General features: G+C 35.2%; 1 protein-coding gene across 1 annotated transcript in view; it reads left to right on the forward strand.

Annotated features, from left to right (window-relative positions):
* LOC142340736 (myosin light chain kinase A-like) overlaps positions 1–21,669 on the forward strand; it is a 30,920-nt gene extending 9,251 nt beyond the window's left edge. Inside the window, exons 3-7 of the mRNA XM_075391434.1 lie at positions 10,978–11,188; positions 11,953–12,053; positions 14,499–14,622; positions 20,554–20,629; positions 21,268–21,669. Coding sequence (XP_075247549.1) covers positions 10,978–11,188; positions 11,953–12,053; positions 14,499–14,622; positions 20,554–20,629; positions 21,268–21,480 — 725 coding nt within the window. The 3' untranslated portion in view covers positions 21,481–21,669. The remainder of the gene's footprint in view (positions 1–10,977; positions 11,189–11,952; positions 12,054–14,498; positions 14,623–20,553; positions 20,630–21,267) is intronic.
* Positions 21,670–23,767: the final 2,098 nt, after the last annotated feature.

Here is a 23,767-nt window from a genome sequence, read left to right on the forward strand (position 1 = left end):
GCAACACAGTGTTTGAGGCAATGGGATGCTACTTTCACTTTTGTCAGGAGGAAAAGCCGCTGTTATTTGAAGATATAGAGAACGGATTAAAGACACGGGAACGAGATAGTGATCGAAGAGAGTATCTGCAGGGATTAGGATACACAGTTGTTGAAATTTGGGAGTGTCAGTGGAAAAAGTGGAGGAGGGAAAACATTAATGGAGTAAAAGAGTTCGTCAACAAGAAATATCCATTTCAGCAATCCCTTTCCAAAAAAGCTCTTATTGAAAAAATAAAACGAGGAGATTTGTTCGGAGTTGTTGATTGTAGTCTGGAGGTTCCAGAGAAGTTATACCTCTACTTCGATGATTTTCCTCCCATTTTTAAGAAATGTGAAGTTGGACGAGACAACATTGGGGACCATATGAAAGAATTTGCTGAGCGACACAAGTTATTGTCAAAACCAAGAAAAATGCTCATTTCTAGTTTCGAGCTTGACAGAGGACCAATTATTACTCCACTTTTGTTATTTTATCTGGAAAAAGGAGTGATTCTAAGAGACGTTTTTTGGTTCCTACAATACACTCCCCGCCGCTGCTTTCAGTCCTTTGTGCAAAACGTTGTTGATGCTCGCCGCGAAGGAGACCGAAACAAAAACTCAACAGTCGTTGCTGAAACTATGAAAGTGATAGGTAACAGCTCATACGGGTATCAGATAATGGATCGTAGCCGGCATACGACCACAAAATATGTTAAAGTTTCTCAAGTGGATAAATTAATTAACAACAGATTTTTCAAGACCCTAAATGAGTTGCCAGAAGAGATTTATGAAGTGAAGTTAAACAAGACACGTATCATACATAAAGAACCATTGATAGTTTTTATTCTACAGTACGCTAAGCTTACAATGTTGCAACTCAAGTACAATTTTTTCTCCTCCTTCTGCGATACAAACAAATATGAGTTGATTGAAATGGATACCGACAGTCTGTACATGGCGCTTAGTGAGGAAAAACTTGACAAAATCATTCGACCAGAAATACAATCGTTGTGGTACTGGATGAGACAGAGCAACTGCAGTGATAATTTTGCAGCAAACTCAAGCAGCAACTTTTTTCCACGTGAATGTTGCAACAAGCATGCGAATTTTGACAAGAGAACTCCAGGTTTGTTCAAAGAAGAATTTAGATGCTCAGAAATGATTGCTTTGTGCTCAAAAACTTATTGCTGCTACGATGAGCAATCAGATACTGTAAAATTATCCAGTAAGGGGCTCAACAAAAACAACATCGAGGAACCCTTAGCCAAATACAGAAAAGTATTGTTTGATGAGGAGCGGGTATATTCAATGAACAGGGGATTTCGCGAAAGTGCACATATGAACTCAAAAAAGTGGGACTGTCATACTTTTATCCCAAGCGTAAAGTCTGTGAAGACGGAATTCACACTACTCCTTTAGATATATAAGACATTTTCTTTAGATTTTGTAAATTTTAGCCTTCTTTCATTTTATATCTTTTTCAATTCACTGTTTACCTCACAAAATGTCTTTTGAAAAAAATCCTTGTATAAAATAACTAAATTAGATACAAATACACATACAAATGATTAAGTACAAAATTTACAATTTTTTTTAAAAAAAATTTTGAAAACCATTTGCATCATTTTACGGATTAATGTTTAAACAATTAAAGATTTTGGTTGTCAAAACTTACAAAACATCAGCAAAGAACTTCAAAATATGAAAATCATTTAAATATTTAGACGAGACTTTAGAAAATAGCACATGTGCAAAATAAATAGCATATAAACCACACAATTCTGAATCTTGGAGTTTTTCCTGTACTAATGAACCAAAGTTTGATTTCGTCTTGATGCCATGTTTTTCCAAAACTTCTCCCATCGAATCACCGTAGAACAACTTTCCATTTTTATTGGCTAGTAAAATCCAGTGGGAGCCCGGTTGAGTAGATGGATCTGTGTTGATTATACAAAAAGTGTTTGTAGGTAAATTTTTTGGCCGAAGATCTGCTGGGAAGGAACCGAGATATTTGAACTTTAGGTGTGGGAACCTGTTGACAACATGTAAGAGTTGTTGATTATCCATTTTTGGTGACTGATCCCTCCTTATCAATTGCAATTGAGCTTATACGTTCACCACTAACAAAAAATTCTACAGTATTGATCAAATTGTTAGCAAAGTAGAGCTCCAAACGAACTCCTGCTCCAACTACATCGGGAAAATGCATTTCGACATTGGCCTCCTGTGTTGAAGTAAGATAAAAAAATAGATGAAAATGGTTTTCAAAATCCTTGTATTGAATGTTAGGACCGTCATCATCAAATTTGAGTGCTTTCATCGTTTCAGCATAAGCTCTCACGTGATTTTCTGTTTTCAAGTTTACAAGAGTTTGATTCCCACGCACAATTTTAACTTGTCGAAGACTAAATTTACGAAAATGGAACGGATTAGTGTTGTATGTTCCACTGAACTCATTATTCAGATTCATAGCAACATCAATCATTCGAATTGGGTTGTTTGAAAGAATATTTTCTTGTATAAACTGGTTCTGTCCTGCGGGAATGATAAACGTTTTTGGAAGTTCTTCATTATAGTAAAATATGGCAGGTTCTCGCAGCAGTCTACTTTTTAAACTTCTCATCCAGTTATCTGAGATCGCTACCTGTCTAGTAAAAAGGCAAGCTTCCAAAATTAAGGCCTCCGAGTTCAGCCCACCAGTATCGATCATATAGAACGCTGGAGATGATCGGATCAATTTCAGTCTGAGGTTGACATTTGGGAGAAGTGAAGTTTCACAAGCAAGTAGACCTATTGCCAACGGACCGTAAAAAGTAAATTCATCTTTATCTTTTTGAAAAACAGTATCTGTAAATGCTCTTTTTGTAAAATCGTTCGGCTCAATCTCGTATCGATATCCTTGGCATTGGGATAAACTCTCCTTGGTTCCTTTTGTTCCTGAAAATTCAGCAGAGACAAAAGCTTGGTGAGCGTAAAGAGAATTGGCACTGTGAACTTGTTCATTGTTTAGATAGACTTCGCAATTAGAGAAAAGTGAATGAAGAGCATTGTTTACCAATAATGTTTCTTCGGCATTATCCAAACGTGTTCGATCGCCTTTAATAACCCTTCTTCTGATGAATAATCGAGTAGATCGCAAGTCAGTGAAAATATTACGATCAGTTTCCAATTGAAATTCGATTGTTGATTCGTTTAAGGAATTTGATGGAAATATTTGTTGTTCATTGGACCAAAGAATTGGGTCTAAAATTGGAACTTTCCCAAAAAAGTCGAGCATAGAGTGAGACAAAGAATTCATTTTAGCCGACCGTTTTTTATAAGGATAATTGAGGAAATGATCAAGATTTTTTCTGGAATAATAACGTAAGTTGAACTCGACCAATAGGGAAGAAGGGAACGAGGTGCCCAGCAGCGTTTCTTATTTCTACATGGATACTGTGGAAGTTGGATTTGATTACTTTATGGAATCTCAAGTGTTCGAAACTGCGATAACTCAGAACCTGAGATCTCTTAAAATTCTCATCATTGTGGAACTCTCGGTGTTTGAACGGAAACGAGCGTAGAAGAGGACATTTCACATCACCGACTGAATTGGGTTCAACTATATCCAAGTAGAGTAAAACTGTATGTGTTCCAGTAATATCAAAAGGGAGATCTGCCGTTGCCCAGGACTTGGTGTTGTATGATCCTTTCGAATCAGGTGGCATAACAGGTTTGTCAGCTTCAACGCCCAAGTTAGCAGCCAAACTTTTGCTGAAGGATACAATTCGAGATCCTCTATTGCAAAAAGTTAGTCTTCGACTTTTTTGTCGATGTTGATAGAAAATTTAGGATCTAAGTTTTTGGGATGTCGTGCTTTTTTGGGTATATCTGTAAGACTCTTTGCAAATTCGTCCATAGAGTTAAAAACTGCTGGTGGAATAGCGAATACATGCTTAAATTTCTCATCATAGTGAAATGTCATCAATCCTCCTTCAATGTTATAACATATACCGGGATTTGATACTTCGACTAAAGCTACTTCCCATGATCCATCCAGTTCAATTTTGTCGGGAAGAAAATTGGTGAACGAAGCCATTGCATTATGAGGGTAAACTTGAGAGGAAGCGTTGGATACCAATTCTAGATAAAAACGAATTCATGATGTTTGACTGTTCTGTGTGACGTTTGTTTGGAAAAATGATTAGTCAAGGTTCTTCAAAAAGTCTTTGCGAATTTTTTGTCGAGTAACACTTTGTCTAGTGTTTTTACTCTTTTTCATACCACCAACTTGTTTCTGTATTGTTGATTTTGCAGTCTTCTTTACTGCTTTTTTAATCGAAGTCTGTCCTGATAAAACACCACCAATTTCGGGAATGGCTGACTTGATTACATCTCGTCCAATTTTTTTTGCTGCAGGTAAAACGTATTTCTTGAGAAAGGGAAGAGTTGTCCTAGCGACTGTTCTAGCCAAGGCTCCAAAACCACGCCCCCTTTGACGACGAACTCCTTTAAAATAAGTTAGATTGTAACCGTCCATTTTCTAGCGCGACTAATTGAAATATGATTATGCAACTTTTGACAATTCTTGATCGTAAAAGATTCCATCAATGTCTTCTCCTTTCTGATCAACAACAAAATATGTCGGGAAGGGCGCTGAAGTATTTATTTTTCGAACTAGGAAAATTTCATGTGTATATTGAGGTTTACATCCTTTCTGAAATTTGCCCTCTGCTAATGCCAACCTAACTTTATCTCCTACTTGAAACTTGGGCTTTGTATTTTTTCGTAGCTTCATTCGCTTGTACATGACAGTCAAAAAGTCAGCGTTCACTACATCTTTGGGCGCCAACCCAATATTCCGATTGATTCTTGAGTTAATGACGTCAACAAACATTTGCAGTTCTTTGATATAGCTTAATGTGTCGTTTTCTTCCAGGTAGCGGTAAATTAAAACTTTCAGGGTTCGTATAGCTCTCTCGACAAAAGCTACTTTCGTTTCACTATAAGTGTGATAAAATTTGACTCCCACATCCTCGCAGAAATTAGCCATATCTCCAAAAAACTCTTTTTCTTGATCTAGCCATAATTTTTTTGGGAAATTGAGTTCGTTCCTTTCGAACACATCTTGATAAATGCTGCTTTCACACCCTCTGCTCCTTTGCTTCGCAATGCTTCCACTCGCAAAAATCGAGAAAAAACATCAACAGTAACGAGTAAAAAGTTGATGCCTCGATTCCATCGTGATATTTTATCCATTTGTGCAAGATCCAAGCACCAAATCTCATCAATATAGCAAGCATGCGAATTTAGCCGGGGAAATTTTCGTCTGATTCCTTTGTACTTCGTATAAGAGTCTTTTGACTGTAAAAATTCTGTAACTCTCTCGCGACTGATTCCACTTGCTTTTGTTAGGTTATTGATAGAACCGAAAGCTGTTGGTCCCTTCCCTTTATACAACTTCTGCAATTTGATTCTATCTGAAACTGTAATTGAACCAGTCTGAGCCATACTGTGTCCTCAAAATGTTGTTTTTAACCAGATGTGGTCTCAGATTTAGAACTTTAAGAATAAGGAAATAGTTTGGATCAACTGGAGCGTTCTTCAATTTAATTGAATGAAGGAATGTTTTTATGTCAACTCCTGTGTCAACGTTGTCGACAATAATTGTATTGGAAAGTGAATATTTTAACCGTTTGTTTTCGTATATCTCTTTCAAATTTTTCAATGTCTCAGGATAGTTCTTATAGTGAAATTCCAGGTCTGTCTTAAGTTCTTTAGGTGGACGATTGGTTTCTTCGGAACGTTCTTCTTTCACTTTTTTGATAACTGGGAAAACTTTTTCTTCTTTTTTATAGATCTCGCTGTAGGGTTCCGATGGTTTCCTTTTTCTGGTCTCCCACAGTTCTTTTGGAACAAGAACAAACTTTTTGACCTCACTCATTGAAGAAAGTTGAAAATTTGTTCATACAAGGTTGGTATATGTAACTTAATATTGTTATTCCAGCTTTTGAGCCCAATATAAGTCTTCTGGAACTTAGGGTTGTTGATTTTGATGTGAGCTTTCTAAGTTGTTCTTGGAAGCGAGTGAACTGATTTCTTCTTAATCCTGTGAGGTTTCCTTTAATCAAGTTTACAAAACACTCACAGAGAAATCTGATGAATTCCTTAGGACAATGTAGAAGGAAAGCTGGTTGAAATTTCTTGTTGAGATTCCGAAAGAGCTTCAGAGTATAATAATTCAGTGCGTTTATCATTAATATCACTAATACGAGCACGACTGTTCGGTACGAAGATTTCTGAAGGAAATGAAGTTACATTTGAACAATATCTTAACAAATCAGGTGTAGATGGTCTCAAATCAATCATAAGATGCCCATATGGTTGTTGTAAAGCGTCATCATACCATTGTTTTAGTTGTTTTCCCAGACCCAGTTGTCTTCCCAATATATCAATTTGCTGCACATCTCTGGGTGATTTGAACAAAACAATGCGAGTAGTCTGAAGCTCGGCATCACGTCCAGTTTTATTTTTGTGGAAGAGATTATGTTTGATATAAACACAATTTAAATTTCGATGTCTACCGGCTGTCGCAATTTCGTTGAATTTTTCCGACTTGGAAAGAATGTCTAATGAGTCATCGAATATAAGTAAATGTTTTGTGCCGTCAGCTGGTAAGTTCTCAATTAATTCAAAGTCAACACCCTGAATGAATTCTATGCCTGCAATTGATTGCATCATTGTATCGTAAATTGTCTGAAAGTGCTTATAAAAGTATATAATTCGATCAAACGAGGGTTGAAAAGTTTTCATTTGCAGCATATCATTAATGAAAACAGTTTTCCCAGATCCGGAAGGCCCAACAAGATACATCAGAATGCGTTCCTTTGTTGATATGATCTTGTTCATTTTATGCTCTGGGATTAGGAAGTATGTAACCTACAGCACTTGAAAGAATAGCAATCCAAACTGTTCGTTCGTCACAAGTTCTAGCAAAAATAAGGTTGATAATTGAAAAAAGAAGAAGTATTAATACAAGTAAGCACTGGAATATTGACAAAAAAGCTGTTCGAGAGCAAGTGCGTCCGCAAATTTTCCAAGGAGGTCGCTCCTGATTGTTATTATCGAAAATAAAGTCAGCTGCGTGATTGTTATGATCTGTCATTAGAGTGCAACTGATTTTTGTTCGTGTTTAGGAAATAATGATTCACACTTTGATTGAATGGAATCGTGGTGAAAATTTCAGAAAACAACAATATGCTAGACCTACTATATGTCCCAAGAAACCGAAGTTAAATTTTGAATTAAGGAATGGAACCATGTAACAGTACCCAGGACCAATATTTAGATTTGTTTTCAGGTATCCCGTTGCATCATGAAATTTGGCATGTAAACGAAAAATTTTCAACCAATTCAAAAGTTTTTCTAACTTTGAATCACCAACTCCTATTAGACCTCCAAAGGGAGCTTCTCTGTTAATTTTATCTAGATCTGCATTTTTGTCAAAACTTCGACAGACAGCCGAAAAATAATTTTTCCTTTTTGTATTTCCAACAAAAAGTTGACTGATTTCTTTTTCGAACTCTACAATTTCCTTAATATTTATATCAAGCAACTGTTCTGAAAGAATTTAATTCAAAAAGTGAATAAATAAAGACATCACATACATTATAAAAGTTTACAATTAGTTCTATGCACTTTGCGATTTTGTCGGGTTTTTGACTTTGTTCAGCACTGAAATAATTTCATTGCTCATTCGATGTAATTTCTGCAACTCCACAATTCTGACAGAAAGGAAGCATTTCCTTCTAAAACTGTCCTTTTCAGTCCCTCGAGTGAAGAGCTTGATGCTGAAATAACATCGATTCGGATCATCTTGGTAAAATGTTCTGGTCACACATACTTTTTGCCTAGCAGTCTCACTCAATTCCCAGAACACATCGAATTTTGCTTTTGCCTCCACATCAGTTGGCTGGAACAAAGTTTCGTCAATCATCAACTTTGCAGTAACTTCTGAGGGTTCAAATTGTAGTGCTTCTTTCAACATCTCAGGTAATTTTTGGATGAATTTTTTCAATTCCCAGACCGACAGCATCAGAAACTGATGTAGAACAAATTCACCTTCGACATTTTCGCGAAAGACTTTCAAGTGGGTCCAATTCGAGCTTGTGTTGATAGTCTCCTCTGGGATGCTGATTTGAAATTTCCGGTTGCTGTATTCTTGGAAAGACCAAAGGTTATTGTTTCCTTGGTGATCCTCATTTGGTTTGCAAACAGTGTCCTCAACTTTCACGTTGGTATCGGTAAACAAAGAATATATGCTTTCATTATGATAATCAAACTGGGAGGAAGGAATAACTGGTTTTCCCTTATGGTTTCGTTTGCGGAAGGGGAAGGCGTAGGGTTTTTTGCTGTCAGCTGAGACTGAACTTTGATCCATCTGTGGCGTGTGAAGTAAGTAAAAGATGAGTTTTTAAAGCAAGAAAGGAAGAATTGAATAAATAAGGTAACCGAATATTGAAAACGAAAAGCAACAAATGAATGAATTATCTTCAAGAAAGAGCTTTATAAATCGAACCAATAAAATTTTAGTAAGAACGAGTATTACTGCGACTTCGTAACCAATGAGATCATGTAAAAGCAGTCGTAACCAATGAGGTTTGAGTGTTCATCATGACGTAATAGTTATGTCATTTCTATTTTTAGTAACATCACGTGACGTGACAATTGATGTCATGTGAGGGAGAATTTATCAGTGAACACAAGCAACTGTTAAGACCTAAATTGGAGAGCACTTGTAGTTCGAGAAAGGAACATTTTGATGAAGTGGTTGGTTCTCATCATTGTCATTTTCCTGGATAGGAGGAAGAATGAGGTCTTGGAAATTGGGTAGATCGAAGATTTGTGATTTTGTAGAAAATGTATCAGCATGTTTGGAGAACACGTCTTCTACCCACCATACACCGTAGTGATTTATATCACGAGAGTACGGGAACAAAATACCTTTGCAGTCTTTCAGTGGATGAAATCCTTGTTCTTTTCGAATTCTCTCAAGGGCTTGAAAATAAGTGGGGAGAGAAAGTACTGAATTGTTGACTTTTTCTTCGGCTAAGTGGAGGTTATGATGGCTAGCAGCCTCTAAAGTTCTCCACAAATCTTTCGGAAGTGTTAAGCTAGTAGTCTGTGTTTTTATTGTTACTCTTGTACAATCCACCTCAAAGGATAATTCGATGTTGTTATCAGTTACTGTTGTTCTAAATTTTGATTCCTCTTTGTTGGGAACGAAATCTAAATCAGAATGAAATGTCGAAAGAAAAGATGTTGAAGGAAATAAAGGAAGTGTTGGAGTATTTTGCATTTTTTTTATGACCACTGGTTTTCAACTGAGACAAAACACAAAATGAACAGAGTTTCTCTGTCCTAGCTTATTTTAACATAGATTAGACGAATGATATGATTGGTTAAAAAAATTCATTATAGTAAAACATTTTTACAAAAAAAATTAATATAAAACTTTTACATAAAAAAACTTCAAAAATTGAAAAATGGAATAAAAAAAAACCGCAAAATTTGCATTTTCTGTTAAAAACCTTATGTAAAAAACCGCATTTTTGAAAGAAATTTATTTTAAGTAAAAACGATTTTTTTTTTCAAAAAAAAATTACATTAAAAAACTTCAAAAACTGAAAAATGGAAAAATAGAAAAATAAAAAACATCAAAATCTGCATTTTTTGCTAAAACCTTATGTAAAAAACGACATTTTTGAAAAACATTTAATTTAAGTAAAACAATTCTATTCAAAAAAAAATAAAAATTTACATGAAAAAAACTGCAAAACTGAAAAATGATAAAATAGAAAAATAAAAAAACATAAAAATCTGCATTTTTTGTTATAAACCTTATGTAAAAAACAACTTTTTTTAAATAAGAAATATTCTAAAAAAATTAACTATCTAAAAAAATATTTATTTTTTTAAATTAAACTCAAAAATTCGAAAAAAAAAATGAAAACTATTTTTTTTCGAAAACTAACAAATGGAAAAAAAGAAAATTTCAAATTATGCATTTTTCATCAAAACCCTAAGAAAAAAAAAGACATTTTTCAACCAAAATTGATTTAATTAAATTTAAAAAAAAACTAAATTTAAAATAAAAAAATTTACATAAAAAACTTCAAAAATTGAAAAGTGGAAAAATAGAAAAATAAAAAAAACAAAAATAATTAATTCCTTTCAAAAAAGTTTAAGTAGATAAGATTAGCTGAAGTGCATTAGAGCGGATGCATTTCCCTGGGGTAATTAAGATAGTTACCCCTGGGTAATTACGATAAGATGACAGGTCTACTGTTCTCACTCTCTTTTTTAGGTACGTCTTTGGAAAATTGATGAAAATAGGCTATAGGTAATCTTTATACATAGGTACGTCCTTTTACCCCCCCCCCCCCACTCTTGCTTACCCTCTACTACTCCCAATATCCTTTTTTGTAACTAAAAATGCTCGCTTCAATAATATAGTCATACGATTCAACAAACAACTTAAAATCTTGTGAACATTTATTCGCGATGGCGCTCGTCTAAAAGGAAGCTATAGTTATATATTTCGAAACTGCTTCTTTCACAATTTTGTCCGCTTGGGGGCGAGGGTGGGGGGGGGCTTGGGTCGTGGTAGTTCTGAGAAATTGATTATTCGCGGGCCTCTGATTAAAATGACAGGTGCTGTAAATTTTGTGACTTGGAGTGAGGTGTGAGATCGGGTTGAGAAATTTTCTGAAAGTTTGCTAAGAAGTTTATGTAAAAAGCGCTGAAGATGCGCTGAATTTTTAAAGTTTCAGCGTCTTTTCGAAATTTCAGCTGATTTCAGCACATACAGCGCATTTCCTACATAATTTCAGCGCATACAGCGTATTTCTTACAAAAAGACCGGCATCTTGACCCGGTAATCAATTGGATAATAAACCAATCGATGGTCATTTTTCAGCCTTGTGCAAGCGCCTTTCTCACAAACATCTGATCCGGTGCTATGACGTCTACAGTTTGGAGTCGCAGAAGAGCAGCCAGGTGAGGATAGTGATGGAACTGGCGAAGGGGGAGGAGTTGTTCACACTCATACAAGACAAGGGCACATTAGAAGAGAGTGTGACCAAAATTATCATATACCAACTGCTTCTAGCCCTACAGTACCTGCATAGGTAAATTCATGCCAAAATCTTCCCCTATAACCGGGGTATTCACTCTAAATAAAGTTCAGGTAATTTTACCTTAACGGAGGTAATAACGTTAAGGTAATTATTTGAGGTAATTTTAAGGCAAGTTAGAGTAAAATTTAAGGTGTTTTTAAGGTAGTGAGGCCTTAACTTTTCAGGTAAAGTTCAGATAAAGTTAGGGTGATAGTTAAGGTGAGTTAAGGAAAGGCAAATCTACCTTAACAGTAAAGGTGAGTTAGGATGTTTTTTTAAGATAAAATTACCTTAACTTTATTTATTGTGTTGTATTTCAGGACTTGTCTGTTTTGTGCTATCGGAGGTCATTTCAACAGAACACCGCCGTTTACTTTCTCGAAACGAACAAATTTTCACTGCTACCTCTCTGTTTAAGTAACCCTGGGTTAAACATAAATTTAAATATTCTCGGTATCATATCTCTGCCATATGCAACAGTTAGTACCCCCCCCCCCCACCCCGTGGTCTGTTTATACCGGAGGTCAATCTGTATTATCTGGCAACCACTTTGCCCAAACAAGGTCGACTGGTTTGGATCAAAGCCCTCAGCTTGGGCGGTTTTCCTTTATAACAACTTTTCTGTTTCGTTTTCGTGTTTTTTTCCGTTTTAATTTGGTTGTATAATATCAACATAAAGCGATACTCTAATTTAGTGTTAAATGATTTGCATGCACGGAAGTGTTCCGCTGTCCTGTATGACTAATTTGCTATCTTTTATTGTTGATCTTTTTCAGCCAGAATATAATCTTCAGAGATGTGAAGCCAGAGAATATTCTGCTGAAGGAACCGTATGCTAAGGGCAACTATCACACTTTGCTCTGCGACTTCGGATTAGGTTCGTATATAATATCCTAATAATCACTGACTTATAATAACCAAAACCATAATTATGACAATCCTCTTCAAGTTTCTGAAGTGTTGAATGAGTATTTTGTGAGCATTGGACCATCTCTTTCTGCTAACTTCAGTGACTGTGATCAAGATGATGTTTTAGAACCATCCTTTTCTGCCTGGCTGCGCCCCACGAATGCTGAAGAAATAAGTCAGATCGTTATGAGTTTATCTGATTCCAAAGGTGTAGGTTGTGATGGCATTAATAATAAGTCATTAAAAATCGTCTTACCTGTTATCCTTGATCGTTTAGTCATAATGATCAATGGATGTTTAAAGAATGGTCTTTTTCCAAGCTCACTAAAAAAAGCTAAAGTTGTTCCGCTGCCAAAAAGCGGAAGTTCGGACGAAATTGCGTAGATGCTATTGCTGAATTAACAGAGAATATAAAAACTTCATCCAGCTTGCAGTTGTTCGCTTGTATTTTCCTAGATTTAAAAAAAGCGTTTGACACTGTTGATCACAAAATATTAGTTAGAAAGCTTGCAACTTTTGGTATTCGAGGTCCTTTTAAAGCGATCCTTGAAAGTTTTCTAAGTCAAAGAGTACAATGTGTTTCTCATACCGGTGTCATGTCATCCTATAAAACCCTGGAATGTGGAGTGCCACAAGGGTCCGTTTTGGGTCCGTTGTTGTTCATGCTGTACATTAATGATATGCATTCAATTTGCAAGCATAGCTCAGTTCGGCATTATGCAGATAATACATCAATATCTTTCGAGCTGAAAACATCATCCGCAACTAGTTGCCTTCAAGAAGATCTTGATGCAATTTCAAGCTGGCTAGCAAAAAATAAGTTAACCATAAACAGCTCCAAATCAGAATTGTTACTATTTAGGCAGAGTAAAGTAGGTTCTCTACGTATCAATGGCGAAGTGTTGAATGTAGTTAAATGTTCTAAATACCTCGGAGTTCAGATTGATAATAGCCTAACTTTTGAAAAACATATAGACGTTGTATGTAAAAAGGTTTCAAAACTAGTAGGGTTAGTCAGCCGACTGAGATACTTTCTACCGAAACACGTTCTTCTAAAGTTTTATGATTACTATATTAAACCAAAAATACAATATGGCTGCCTGGTATATGGTTGCAGCAGCAAAGGGAAAACTTAATAGAATTAAGTTTTTGCAAAAGAAGTTTTTGAGACTGATAAACTTCAAAAGGAAATTTGATTCCGCTGAGGATTTGTTTTGCCAAGAAGGCGTTCTCGATGTGTTCAAGCTTCATATTTATGATTTACTTAAATTTGTGCTAAGATCTAAAAATGGATACTGTCCATATATTTTTAAGGATTACTTTAATTGCTGCAGCATAAGCAGAAATACGCGCGCATCAGCAGCTGGTGTTTTAAAGTCTTTCAGAGCTAAGAACTCGCTCCAAAAAAACTCTTTAAAGTGTAGAGGTGGAAAGTTGTATAACGTTTTGCTCTCTTTTGGCTTAAATGTAGATAAGCCTATGACAACATCGCAAATAGACGTTTTTGTTCATAATTTTAAAAATAATTTTCTACTCTTCGATACACAACTTGTGGATTTAGTTTTCAAATAGTTTTAAAATTTTTCTAACTTACTTAATATAAACCCTACAGTCTCATAAAGTGTATTGCTTTTGTTTTTTGAGTTGCTGCAACCTCTGGCTTGTGCGGGGTGTCTTTCAGTGCTCAAAGGTGTGGAACTGAACCTCTCTTCACGAGGTGGCCTTAATTGAGCACTCGAAAGTCATTCTAATCATTTCAGAATGTACTTAGACTCTCAAGTCGGCAGCGCTGTGAGGCGCCCTGCATGCCGTCGGGGGTTGCGGTTGCGCCAATATATAAGTTATATAAGGTAGTATCTACTTAAATTTTTTTGACGGTTTTAAATTGAATCTGAACTCCGCAATTCATTGTATTTATCGTGTCTTTATTTGTTTCCTTGTCTTTGTTTGATTTCATACTTCTTGGGGCAGCTGCTAGATGAGCTTTCCCGCTCTTCAGCTGTCCTCTTCAGGTACCATTTGATGCCTGAAGGAACAAATTAATTTAATTTAATTTAATTATACGATTGAGCTCAAATCAACGTGTATGCTGATGAAATATTTTTTGTCCATTATTTTTGGAGTTTCTGACGTCGACTCTACAAAATGTAAAGGAATAATGCAGCAAAATTTAACCCATAGAAATGAAATATTTTATAGTCATCATTAAAAGTTAAGTGTAAATACCTCTTTTGAAAAGGCCGATAATGAAGGGTGACAATTTTTGTGGGTAACGACCATTTTTGACCGTTATCATTAATCAGTATTTTTCATACGAAGTGCGTTTTCAATCGCTTATAAGAAGATTCAGGACAATAACTAGAGATAAATTAAAAAATATTAATTTGTAATTTGCTGAATTTGTTCTATTAAGCTGTGGTGAAGGGGGAGGAGAAAGCGCGCGGGGCATTCGGGTCAGTTTACTACATAGCCCCAGAGGAACTCACCCCAAACGAGTACTGTGAAAAAGTGGATGTCTGGGCCGCCGGAATTGTCGCGTTAGTACACTTTAAACTGGTTGCATTCTTTCTATACTACTCCACTATGATAGAAAAACAACTGATTATTAGGATCCTAAAAATAACAAGGACTTTGCTAGGCTCCTAAAATAACAAAAGTTCTAAAGCGAAAATGACTCATGCACAACTTTCGCCCCACTTTTGGCTCAAATTTTAATTTTTATGATGCGACAAAAAAACTTGAATAGTTTGAGTTATGCAAAATATTATGAGTATTTTAAGCATGAGAGCGCTACTTTTTTATCTTTGAGATTATAACCGCTTTTAAAAATACTTAGACAGTTGACAAGAAATAAATTTCATTAAAATAGTTAGTTCAGATTTAAATTTCTTCAACCAGTTTTGAAGTGTATCTGAATAACTCTTGCAGTGATCTTAAGTTAAAAATGATTGCTATATTTACTGTTGATATCTTAATACTTGACTTTGTGTTGCGATCTTTTAGTTTTACCACAAAAACCATAATTCTGAGCTCTTTATTCTCGAATTGCTCACCTTAAGAGAACCTTTGGATACCAAAAAGAACGGTCAAGTTTTTGCGGCAAACCTTTTTATCCTAAAGCATCTTAATGTAGCAAGGTAGAAGTTATTTATTTGTTTTGTGTTTGGCATTAGGTTTTCCAACGGTAATAAAAATTCTTTATCGAAACTTGAAAAGAGAGTGAACATTTACCTCGAAGAGTAGCGAAATTAACAAATTGGGTTGAAATTGTCTATACAAAACTTAAATTTAGAATTCTGAATTGCCTCTGAGCAAAATCTAGACTAACCTGTTGTTTATATTTAGTACTTGGTTCATCATTATTGCTCTGTACAACTGTTATAACTATTAAAAATCCAATGCCATTTTGAATTATCCTTCTTTCACAATGAGCAATGCTAAAGAAATAGTTATCGGACTGCCACTTTTTCTTATTGTATCCACTGGCAATGCCCCACAGTAGTGAGTAATCAATTATAAAGTTTTAAGAGCTTCTTAGGCTCTTGTCAGAATGATTTATAATGTTGTAAATTTGAAACGAATAGAAGAAAACTTTGTTGTTTCATTGAATTATAATACCAATGTTTTCAATTTGTTGATTTAGCCGCAAACAAAATGTTAGGAGACGTTTGGCTCGTGATAAAGAAATGTTACGACGATACAAAATTTCAACGCGGAGAACAAAAAAATTGGTGGAATTCAACTAGAATTTAAGTTCTCAATATAATTTACCAGTCTGTCTGATTGTTAAACAGACCAGTCGAAGCGATTATCCTGTTTACTTGAAAAACTTTATTAACCAAAATTAATTCTCTGATGTATTTTTCAAAATAGTTTTCATAACTAGTTTTTGGGACTATTTCGCGCGCATCTCTATCGGCAAAGCACAAATGTGGACTTCCGAATACAGAAAGTACTGATACAAGAGCAAAAAATCACCATTTTCCTCTTGTCTGAACTTGCGACAATTACTAACAAGAACTCAGCGCAAGTCTAAAGATTAAAAAATTTTAGCCAAGACAATCAATAGTAACTTTGAAATGAAATTCACAGAAAGTGATTTAAATGAAATTCATATTTTGTATTTTCATCTTTTCTTATTAACTGTTTTACGACTTGAAGAAGAGTATTGGGACTATACAGTTTTTTACGACTCGAAGTGTAGTATTGAGATTCTACAGTTTCTTTCTAGCTGACAAAAGTCTTTTTATTAATCGCCGCGAAACGATAGCGGCTTTTATTGGGGACATCGTGGTTTTTTACGACTCGAAGAGGAGCATTGATATTCTACAGGTTTTTTTAGCAGAAAACAATTTTGTTTATGACTCGAATTTTGACTTCTTTCTATTCGAGCGTTTACTTCCGTTTTTGATTGTTGACTCCTATTTTCCAACATTTACCTTAACAATAGCTTAGTTTGTAATAAATAGCAATTGGTAACAGTCTGTAATTCAAGGTGAAGAGGTCAATTTGAGAAAATATGATCCCATTTAACTACCTACCTCGCCCCCCAAAAAACTACTCCTCTCCACGTACCTACCCCCAACCCCCCCCCCCCCCCCTCGTACCTACCTACACCCCCCACCCCCCCTCGTACCTACCTACACCCCCACATACCTAGCTACCCCCACCCCACCCCCCCCCCCCCCCCGGAACGTACCTACCTCCACCCCACCTACCTACACCCCCCACCACCACCTACCCACACCCCTGAACTGAAAAAATTTTAACGCTTTTTTTGTTATATTGGTCTACTATTTTTGTTATTTATAGTGTTTTATTAATATACTGAATTTGTCCAAGTTAGGGTAGAAATTATTTTGCACGACGATTCGAGTGGTTTCCGGTATTGTACCGGCTATGTTTTTAATTCGTCGTCTCCATCGATGATTCTTACGACCTGACTTCTTGACTTTTTCAAGGAATTCAGTGACTTCTAATGTTTTGCAGTTAAAATTTGTGTACGTGACGTCATTTGTTCTGCTTTTAGATCAATTGCGTGACTTACCTCTCTAAAAAATGACTTCTAAAATCTCTTAATGAACTTTAAATTTCAAGAACATCTGCTAGATAAAGATCAATAGTGTGCCTCCAAGTAGCGCCAAACGTATATGCCCTAATTCTTGAGTATTAGGGTCTGGTCAATCTGTGATCTAATTTCGTTAGTTCTTTCAATTCATGGAAGGCCACAAGCGTCTATCGCGGCTATTTTCCGGCAATCTGCTGGCTATGTTTACTTGACTTTTGTTTTAGAACGTTGTGTTTTAGAAAGTTTTAGAACGTTTTTGAACAATAGACTTCAACAATAGCTTGAATACTAATACATAGTGAACAGGTACTGCTGGTAATTCTCGAGGTTTAAAGTTCATTGTTAGAAGTTTTCGTCCGATAGCAGTTTCTTCTCCCTATATACAGTCAAATAAAAATACAGGCACCGCCCTCCTACCTAAACCCCCCACCTATAATCCCCACCAACCTAGTCCCCACAACTGCAATGCACCCACTCTCCTCATCCAAAAACTAAAAACTTTGTCCTCATTTTTTAAAAACATGCCTACAGTTTCATTAAGCTATTAATTTCTTTGTTTTCTCGTTTCTTTGATACTTCTTATTATAGGTAGGTTTGGGTTAGAAATTATATTGCACGCCTCTTCGAGTCGTATCCGGTATTTTACAGGCAAAATGTTTTCATAGCTGTAGCGAGTTTGTTTGTGACTTGTACTTTTGAACTTTGTTTTCCAACAATGACGCTGACTTTCTTAGAACGCTGACTTCTGTTTTTGAACGATGCATTAGTGCGCCGAAATCGAGTATTTTTTACGTTAAATTTCATCAGTGGTTATAAGGGTATATAGGAAATTTTACTTACGTCTTTTGAAGCCCTGTTAGTGATTTTAGTTACTCCCCACCCCCTGAAGAGAGGTGAAATATATTCGAGCTCCCAGTAATCTGATCAAATAACATTTTTTCTGATTTCTACAATTTACAATGCTTAGTCTATACTGCGTAGAGGGAGCTGCAAGCATACTTTTTGAAATTCAAGATTAACATTCGAATGGAATACAGAACAAATACACGTTAAAAAGTTAATAATTAGCTTATCATTGAAACATCTTGAGCAAAAACTGAAACACATCGATGATTCTTACGACCTGACTTCTTGACTTTTTCAAGGAGTTCAGTGACTTCTAATGTTTTGCATTTAAAATTTGTGTACGTGACGTCATTTGTTCTGCTTTTAGATCAATTGCGTGACTTACCTCTCTAAAAAATGACTTCTAAAATCTCTTAATGAACTTTAAATTTCAAGAACATCTGCTAGATAAAGATCAATAGTGTGCCTCCAAGTAGCGCCAAACGTATATGCCCTAATTCTTGAGTATTAGGGTCTGGTCAATCTGTGATCTAATTTCGTTAGTTCTTTCAATTCATGGAAGGCCACAAGCGTCTATCGCGGCTATTTTCCGGCAATCTGCCGGCTATGTTTACTTGACTTTTGTTTTAGAACGTTGTGTTTTAGAAAGTTTTAGAACGTTTTTGAACAATAGACTTCAACAATAGCTTGAATACTAATACATAGTGAACAGGTACTGCTGGTAATTCTCGAGGTTTAAAGTTCACTGTGAGAAGTTTTCGTCCGATAGCAGTTTCTTCTCCCTATATACAGTCCAATAAAATTACAGGCACCACCCTCCTACCTAAACCCCCCACCTATAATCCCCACCAACCTAGTCCCCACAACTACAATGCACCCCCTCTCCTCATCCAAAAACTAAAAACTTTGTCCTCAATTTTTAAAAACATGCCCACAGTTTCATTAAGCTATTAATTTCTTTGTTTTCTCGTTTCTTTGATACTTCTTATTATAGGTAGGTTTGGGTTAGAAATTATATTGCACGCCTCTTCGAGTCGTATCCGGTATTTTACAGGCAAAATGTTTTTATAGCTGTAGCGAGTTTGTTTGTGACTTGTACTTTTGAACTTTGTTTTCCAACAATGACGCTGACTTTCTTAGAACGCTGACTTCTGTTTTTGAACGATGCATTAGTGCGCCGAAATCGAGTATTTTTTACGTTAAATTTCATTAGCGGTTATAAGGCTATATAGGAACTTTTACTTACGTCTTTTGAAGCCCTGTTAGTGATTTTAGTTACTCCCAACCCCCTGAAGAGAGGTGAAATATATTCGAGCTCCCAGTAATCTGATCAAATAACATTTTTTTCTGATTTCTACAATTTACAATGCTTAGTCTATACTGCGTAGAGGGAGCTGCAAGCATACTTTTTGAAATTCAAGATTAACATTCGAATGGAATACAGAACAAATACACGTTAAAAAGTTAAAATATAGCTTATCATTGAAACATCTAGAGCAAAAGCTGAAACACATTTATATGAGAATGGCACATTTGGCGCAAGATAGACGCATAAATAATTTTTACAAGGGGAAACGATTCCTAAACATGTATGATTTATATAAAATAAAGCAACAGCTAGTTCTTCAGATGAGGCGACGAAAATTAGGCGAAAGATTCATTAAGAAGAATCAATTTTAGTTGACATCAGGCTGAAATGTTCTACTAAAATTTTGATAAAAATGGGCCTGTGCTGCTCAAAACGCTTAAAAGTAGAAGTTGAAAGTCCATTTGACCGAAGAAACAAGTAAATTTTCCCTAACACCCGTTTCCTCATGCAAATTATTCGAAAACTTCCATATAAAGTTTACGTTTTCCAAAAGTTTTGCCTCTCATTGTTAAAGAAACTCTGAGGGGATAATGGGAACATAATGCAACAAATTGTCAAACTGATTTGAACTGAATATTCACCTGCTTAAAAACATGAAAAATACTTTTTCACTGCCTTTTGTATAGAATCATCTAGGTAGTACAAATGTTTGGGTCACTTGACTACTTTATAATTTTAGTAAATGGATTTTCAAAATGACTTTTAAATGTTTTAGTTGTTGTGCACAAAAATGGTACAAAACCTAAATTGAACTTTTTCACCTAATGTGCGCCAATTTTTTAAAGATGTTAATCTAGTATTTCAAATTTGCATCAAAATAAATACTTTCTGACAAGGGTCTAATTCGCCCTAGAATTTTTTTAATTGATTTCTTTCTAATGCAGGACAATATGGAAACCCTAAAAAGTTGCAGTTTGAGAATTGTTCTGATGTTTCTGAAGCCATGCTCGTTTCGAAGCCCAATCAAGTTATCGCGTAATTTTCCGCCATCTCTTTTTCGGACAAACAACTGTCCTAGGCAAACGCACTTTCCTCATTGGCTTTCATTCATCTCGTCTCAGCTTTTGGATTGTAAGTGAATGAGTTGCTGAATTTGTGAATGTAAAAATTGCTAATTTATTGCAAGTCGCCGTTAGACTTCAAATCTGTGTTTCAGTTGATGTCTTGAAAAACAGTTAATTTTAGACATGCTTGTGTTGCTGGATTCCCACCATTCTGTACCGATGATCAAAACAACGACGAAATATTGAAACTCATTGAGGTGAGAGGTGTTCACATATTTCAGAATTTCACAATTTCAGAATTTCACAATTTCAGAATTTCAAATAATTTACAGTTCCTGTATAAACGCCTTCTTTTAGACAGGAGAAATAGGGTTCCAATTTTATTCCAAGAAAAAATGAGTCTTTTTCTTTTCATTTTAGAAAGTTTGGGCCTACTTCAGGCTATAAAAAGAAACACTGATTTGCCCAACTTAATTTGCTACGTAGTAATATAAGAAAGCAGCGGCATTGCAATGAAATACTATAAGATCAAGCGACAACCACAGACAAAAATATCATTAAAAATGAGATTTTTTACAATTTAAGAGTGGGATGAAAAGACTTTGATCTTTCAATGGGATTAGAGCCACTTTCTAACATATCAAACCCCAGGTTGAGGTTCGCGTTTAAAAGGACATGAAAGTACCCATGCAGACCATTTTGCCTATGAAAAAACCCAGGCAGACTGAAATCGCCTATGATCCAGTTTTTGAGTCGTTCTAAGTTTCGGTGCGTTCATGTATACTCTTTCAAGAATTCTTATGAAAAGATCTGTCCTGACTAAAATGAGATATGGTCTAAACTTTAGCTCGTTGATGTTAGGAAAAAAACTCATAAAAAGTACTGCTTGTTTCAGAAAACAGATCTTGACATCACAGCAAGCGAGCTGTCAAAATCGACGAGCGAGATTAAAGATTTCCTTCAGAGGACAATATGCCGAGATGTGAACAAAAGACTAACTGCAAGTCAGGCATTAGAGCACGAATGGTTCGCATCTCTAAAAACCAGTCAGAAAAGCGCTGTTAAACCACAGTTTTCAAACTACAAGGCATATGTCAAGGGAAAATAAACAACAAACTCATTTTTGCTTATTGTATTAATAGCATAACTTTCAGTTCAATTAGTATTCCTTAACAAAACAATAAGTTGTTTAAATCTTTGTATTTTTGTTACAATATAGCTCTGCGATAATGTCCAAATTTTTGTTACAATAGTAAAAAAAATGTGCCATGAACAAATTTAATGTGTGAAATGCCAACTAGTCTTTTCCCTGCGTGTTTCATACGCTACTTTTTGAGCAAACTGACCAACAAGGAGGCTCTGTAATGTGCTTTTGCACATAATGTTCTGACCCATCTCATCCAACTTTTTTTACTTAACTGTCTGACAAATAAAAAGAACTGACTAAGCAGATGGGACCTCTCTATAAAAAAGAAAACCAGTCGACTCAAACAAGAAAAAAAGTGCGAAGTTAAAAAATCTATTGCATTTTTTAAAGCAAATATTTTCCAAATACACGAAAATCAACATTTTTCAACTAATAATTCTTGATAGGCTTACTTAAGAAACGTCAAAGGATCAAGTTTTGTTGAGACTCAGCCATAAGACAGGACTGCAAAACAACTACAAATACAACATCCAGAAAAAATTAACAAACAATTTACGAAAACACAAAGTATTGACGCCTTTAACGTCATCAGCTATTATCATAAGATAGTAATATATTATTTCAAATTCTATTGATAAACTTCCGGTTATTGTACAAAAGAACAATTATTTTGTTCAGTTGGGTTTTTTTTCAAAATGAATATCATTGGAATTTGCAAAAAATATGATTATATTAAAGGACAGCAAAACCAGACAGAAAAGTTTACAACTCACAAAATATTTAAAAAAAATGCATATTATCCAATATACAAAACACCGGCTGTAAAATAAAACATAAAATGAAGCAAAACTTTAAATCACAAGAAAGTTGATGGGATCTCTCATTGACAAGCCTCAATCTAAAGCTGACTAAAAGAGGAACAAATGTATTTGAAGTATTTGAAGCTTAAAAAAAAACAAAAATATCAAAAGACCGTTAGCTAGCACCTGACAGAATAAAAAAAACCCAGCCATTAAAACGAAGCTTTTAACAACAGTCGTTCATCACAAAAATCACACGACAACATAAAAAGCAACAATTACAGGCAAAAACCAGATATTAAAACGATGCGGGAGATATGTGTCAAAAACATTATCAAGTATTTTGTAAAAAAAAAATTCAATATTTTACACTGATTCTTTTTCATGCCCAATGAGATCTCTCATCAGTGTGATAGAGAATTTTCAAAATAATCAACGCTTGTGAATTTTTTAAAAAACGCGTATCATTTCCGTTTGTGCCACACTAAGTTATGCACCCCCAGTTACAGAACAGTTACCTGGTTATTCTTTACGTAAAATAATGGCAGGTACACTTGGGGTGTGCAAATATTACACACCCACAAAGCTGGGGGCATAAATGGAAACGATTCAAAAACTCTTGGCTTCAAAGTCATAAAACCAGTAATTAGAGGACAAAACGGCTAACCAGAAAATCTTTTGATTGAATATTAAGCATGATGGTCTACCAACTTAAAGAAAGACGTACATGTTCAAGGAAAAATATTTTCAAGATCTCAGCATTCATTCAGTACGTAGGTACACTTATTCGTCATCAGGAAACCAATTGCATTTTTATTAAGGAGGCTAAGACATTTGACTAGAAAAATGCAAAATTGCAGGCAAAAAACAAAAATTCAATAAAATTACGAAATCACAGTGTCGATGGATGGCATCACAACATGAACGAATTCCTTGAAAACGAAATAAATGTATTTGACCTCATTTGGTTGTAAATGCTCTTATTCTTTAAAAAGAACCTTGATTTGAAGTAGTACCTGTCTCTAAGTGACACAAGACCAAAACCCGCTTTTTTTCGCTGCTCGTCTTTGAGGAACACAAAAGTGTGCTTTATTTTGTCACAAAAAAATCAATTTTGAACTGAGATATTGATACATTAAAACTAAAGTTCAGCGGAAATGACGCCAAAGTGAACAGAACCACACCCAAATATACAAAATTCAATTTTTCACAAAAATTGTAATCTTCGGTAGCTCATCAAAAAAATAAAGAATTTAAAAGAAACTTTTTTTGCAATTCCAAATTTTACGCTTGATGAGGTTTCGAAAGATACCACTCACCATTATCTGCAATGATTATATCAATCGGCCAAATTTGACTGAACAAAAAAAGAAAAACCCTTTTTAGTATGCAGTTCCTCCCGTCCCCAAATAACTGGGGTCGTAATAAAATTGAAACTCAGAAATATG

This window comes from Convolutriloba macropyga, chromosome 6 (assembly GCF_964194025.1).
Source record: "Convolutriloba macropyga chromosome 6, txConMacr16.3, whole genome shotgun sequence".
Lineage (NCBI taxonomy): Eukaryota > Metazoa > Xenacoelomorpha > Acoela > Convolutidae > Convolutriloba > Convolutriloba macropyga.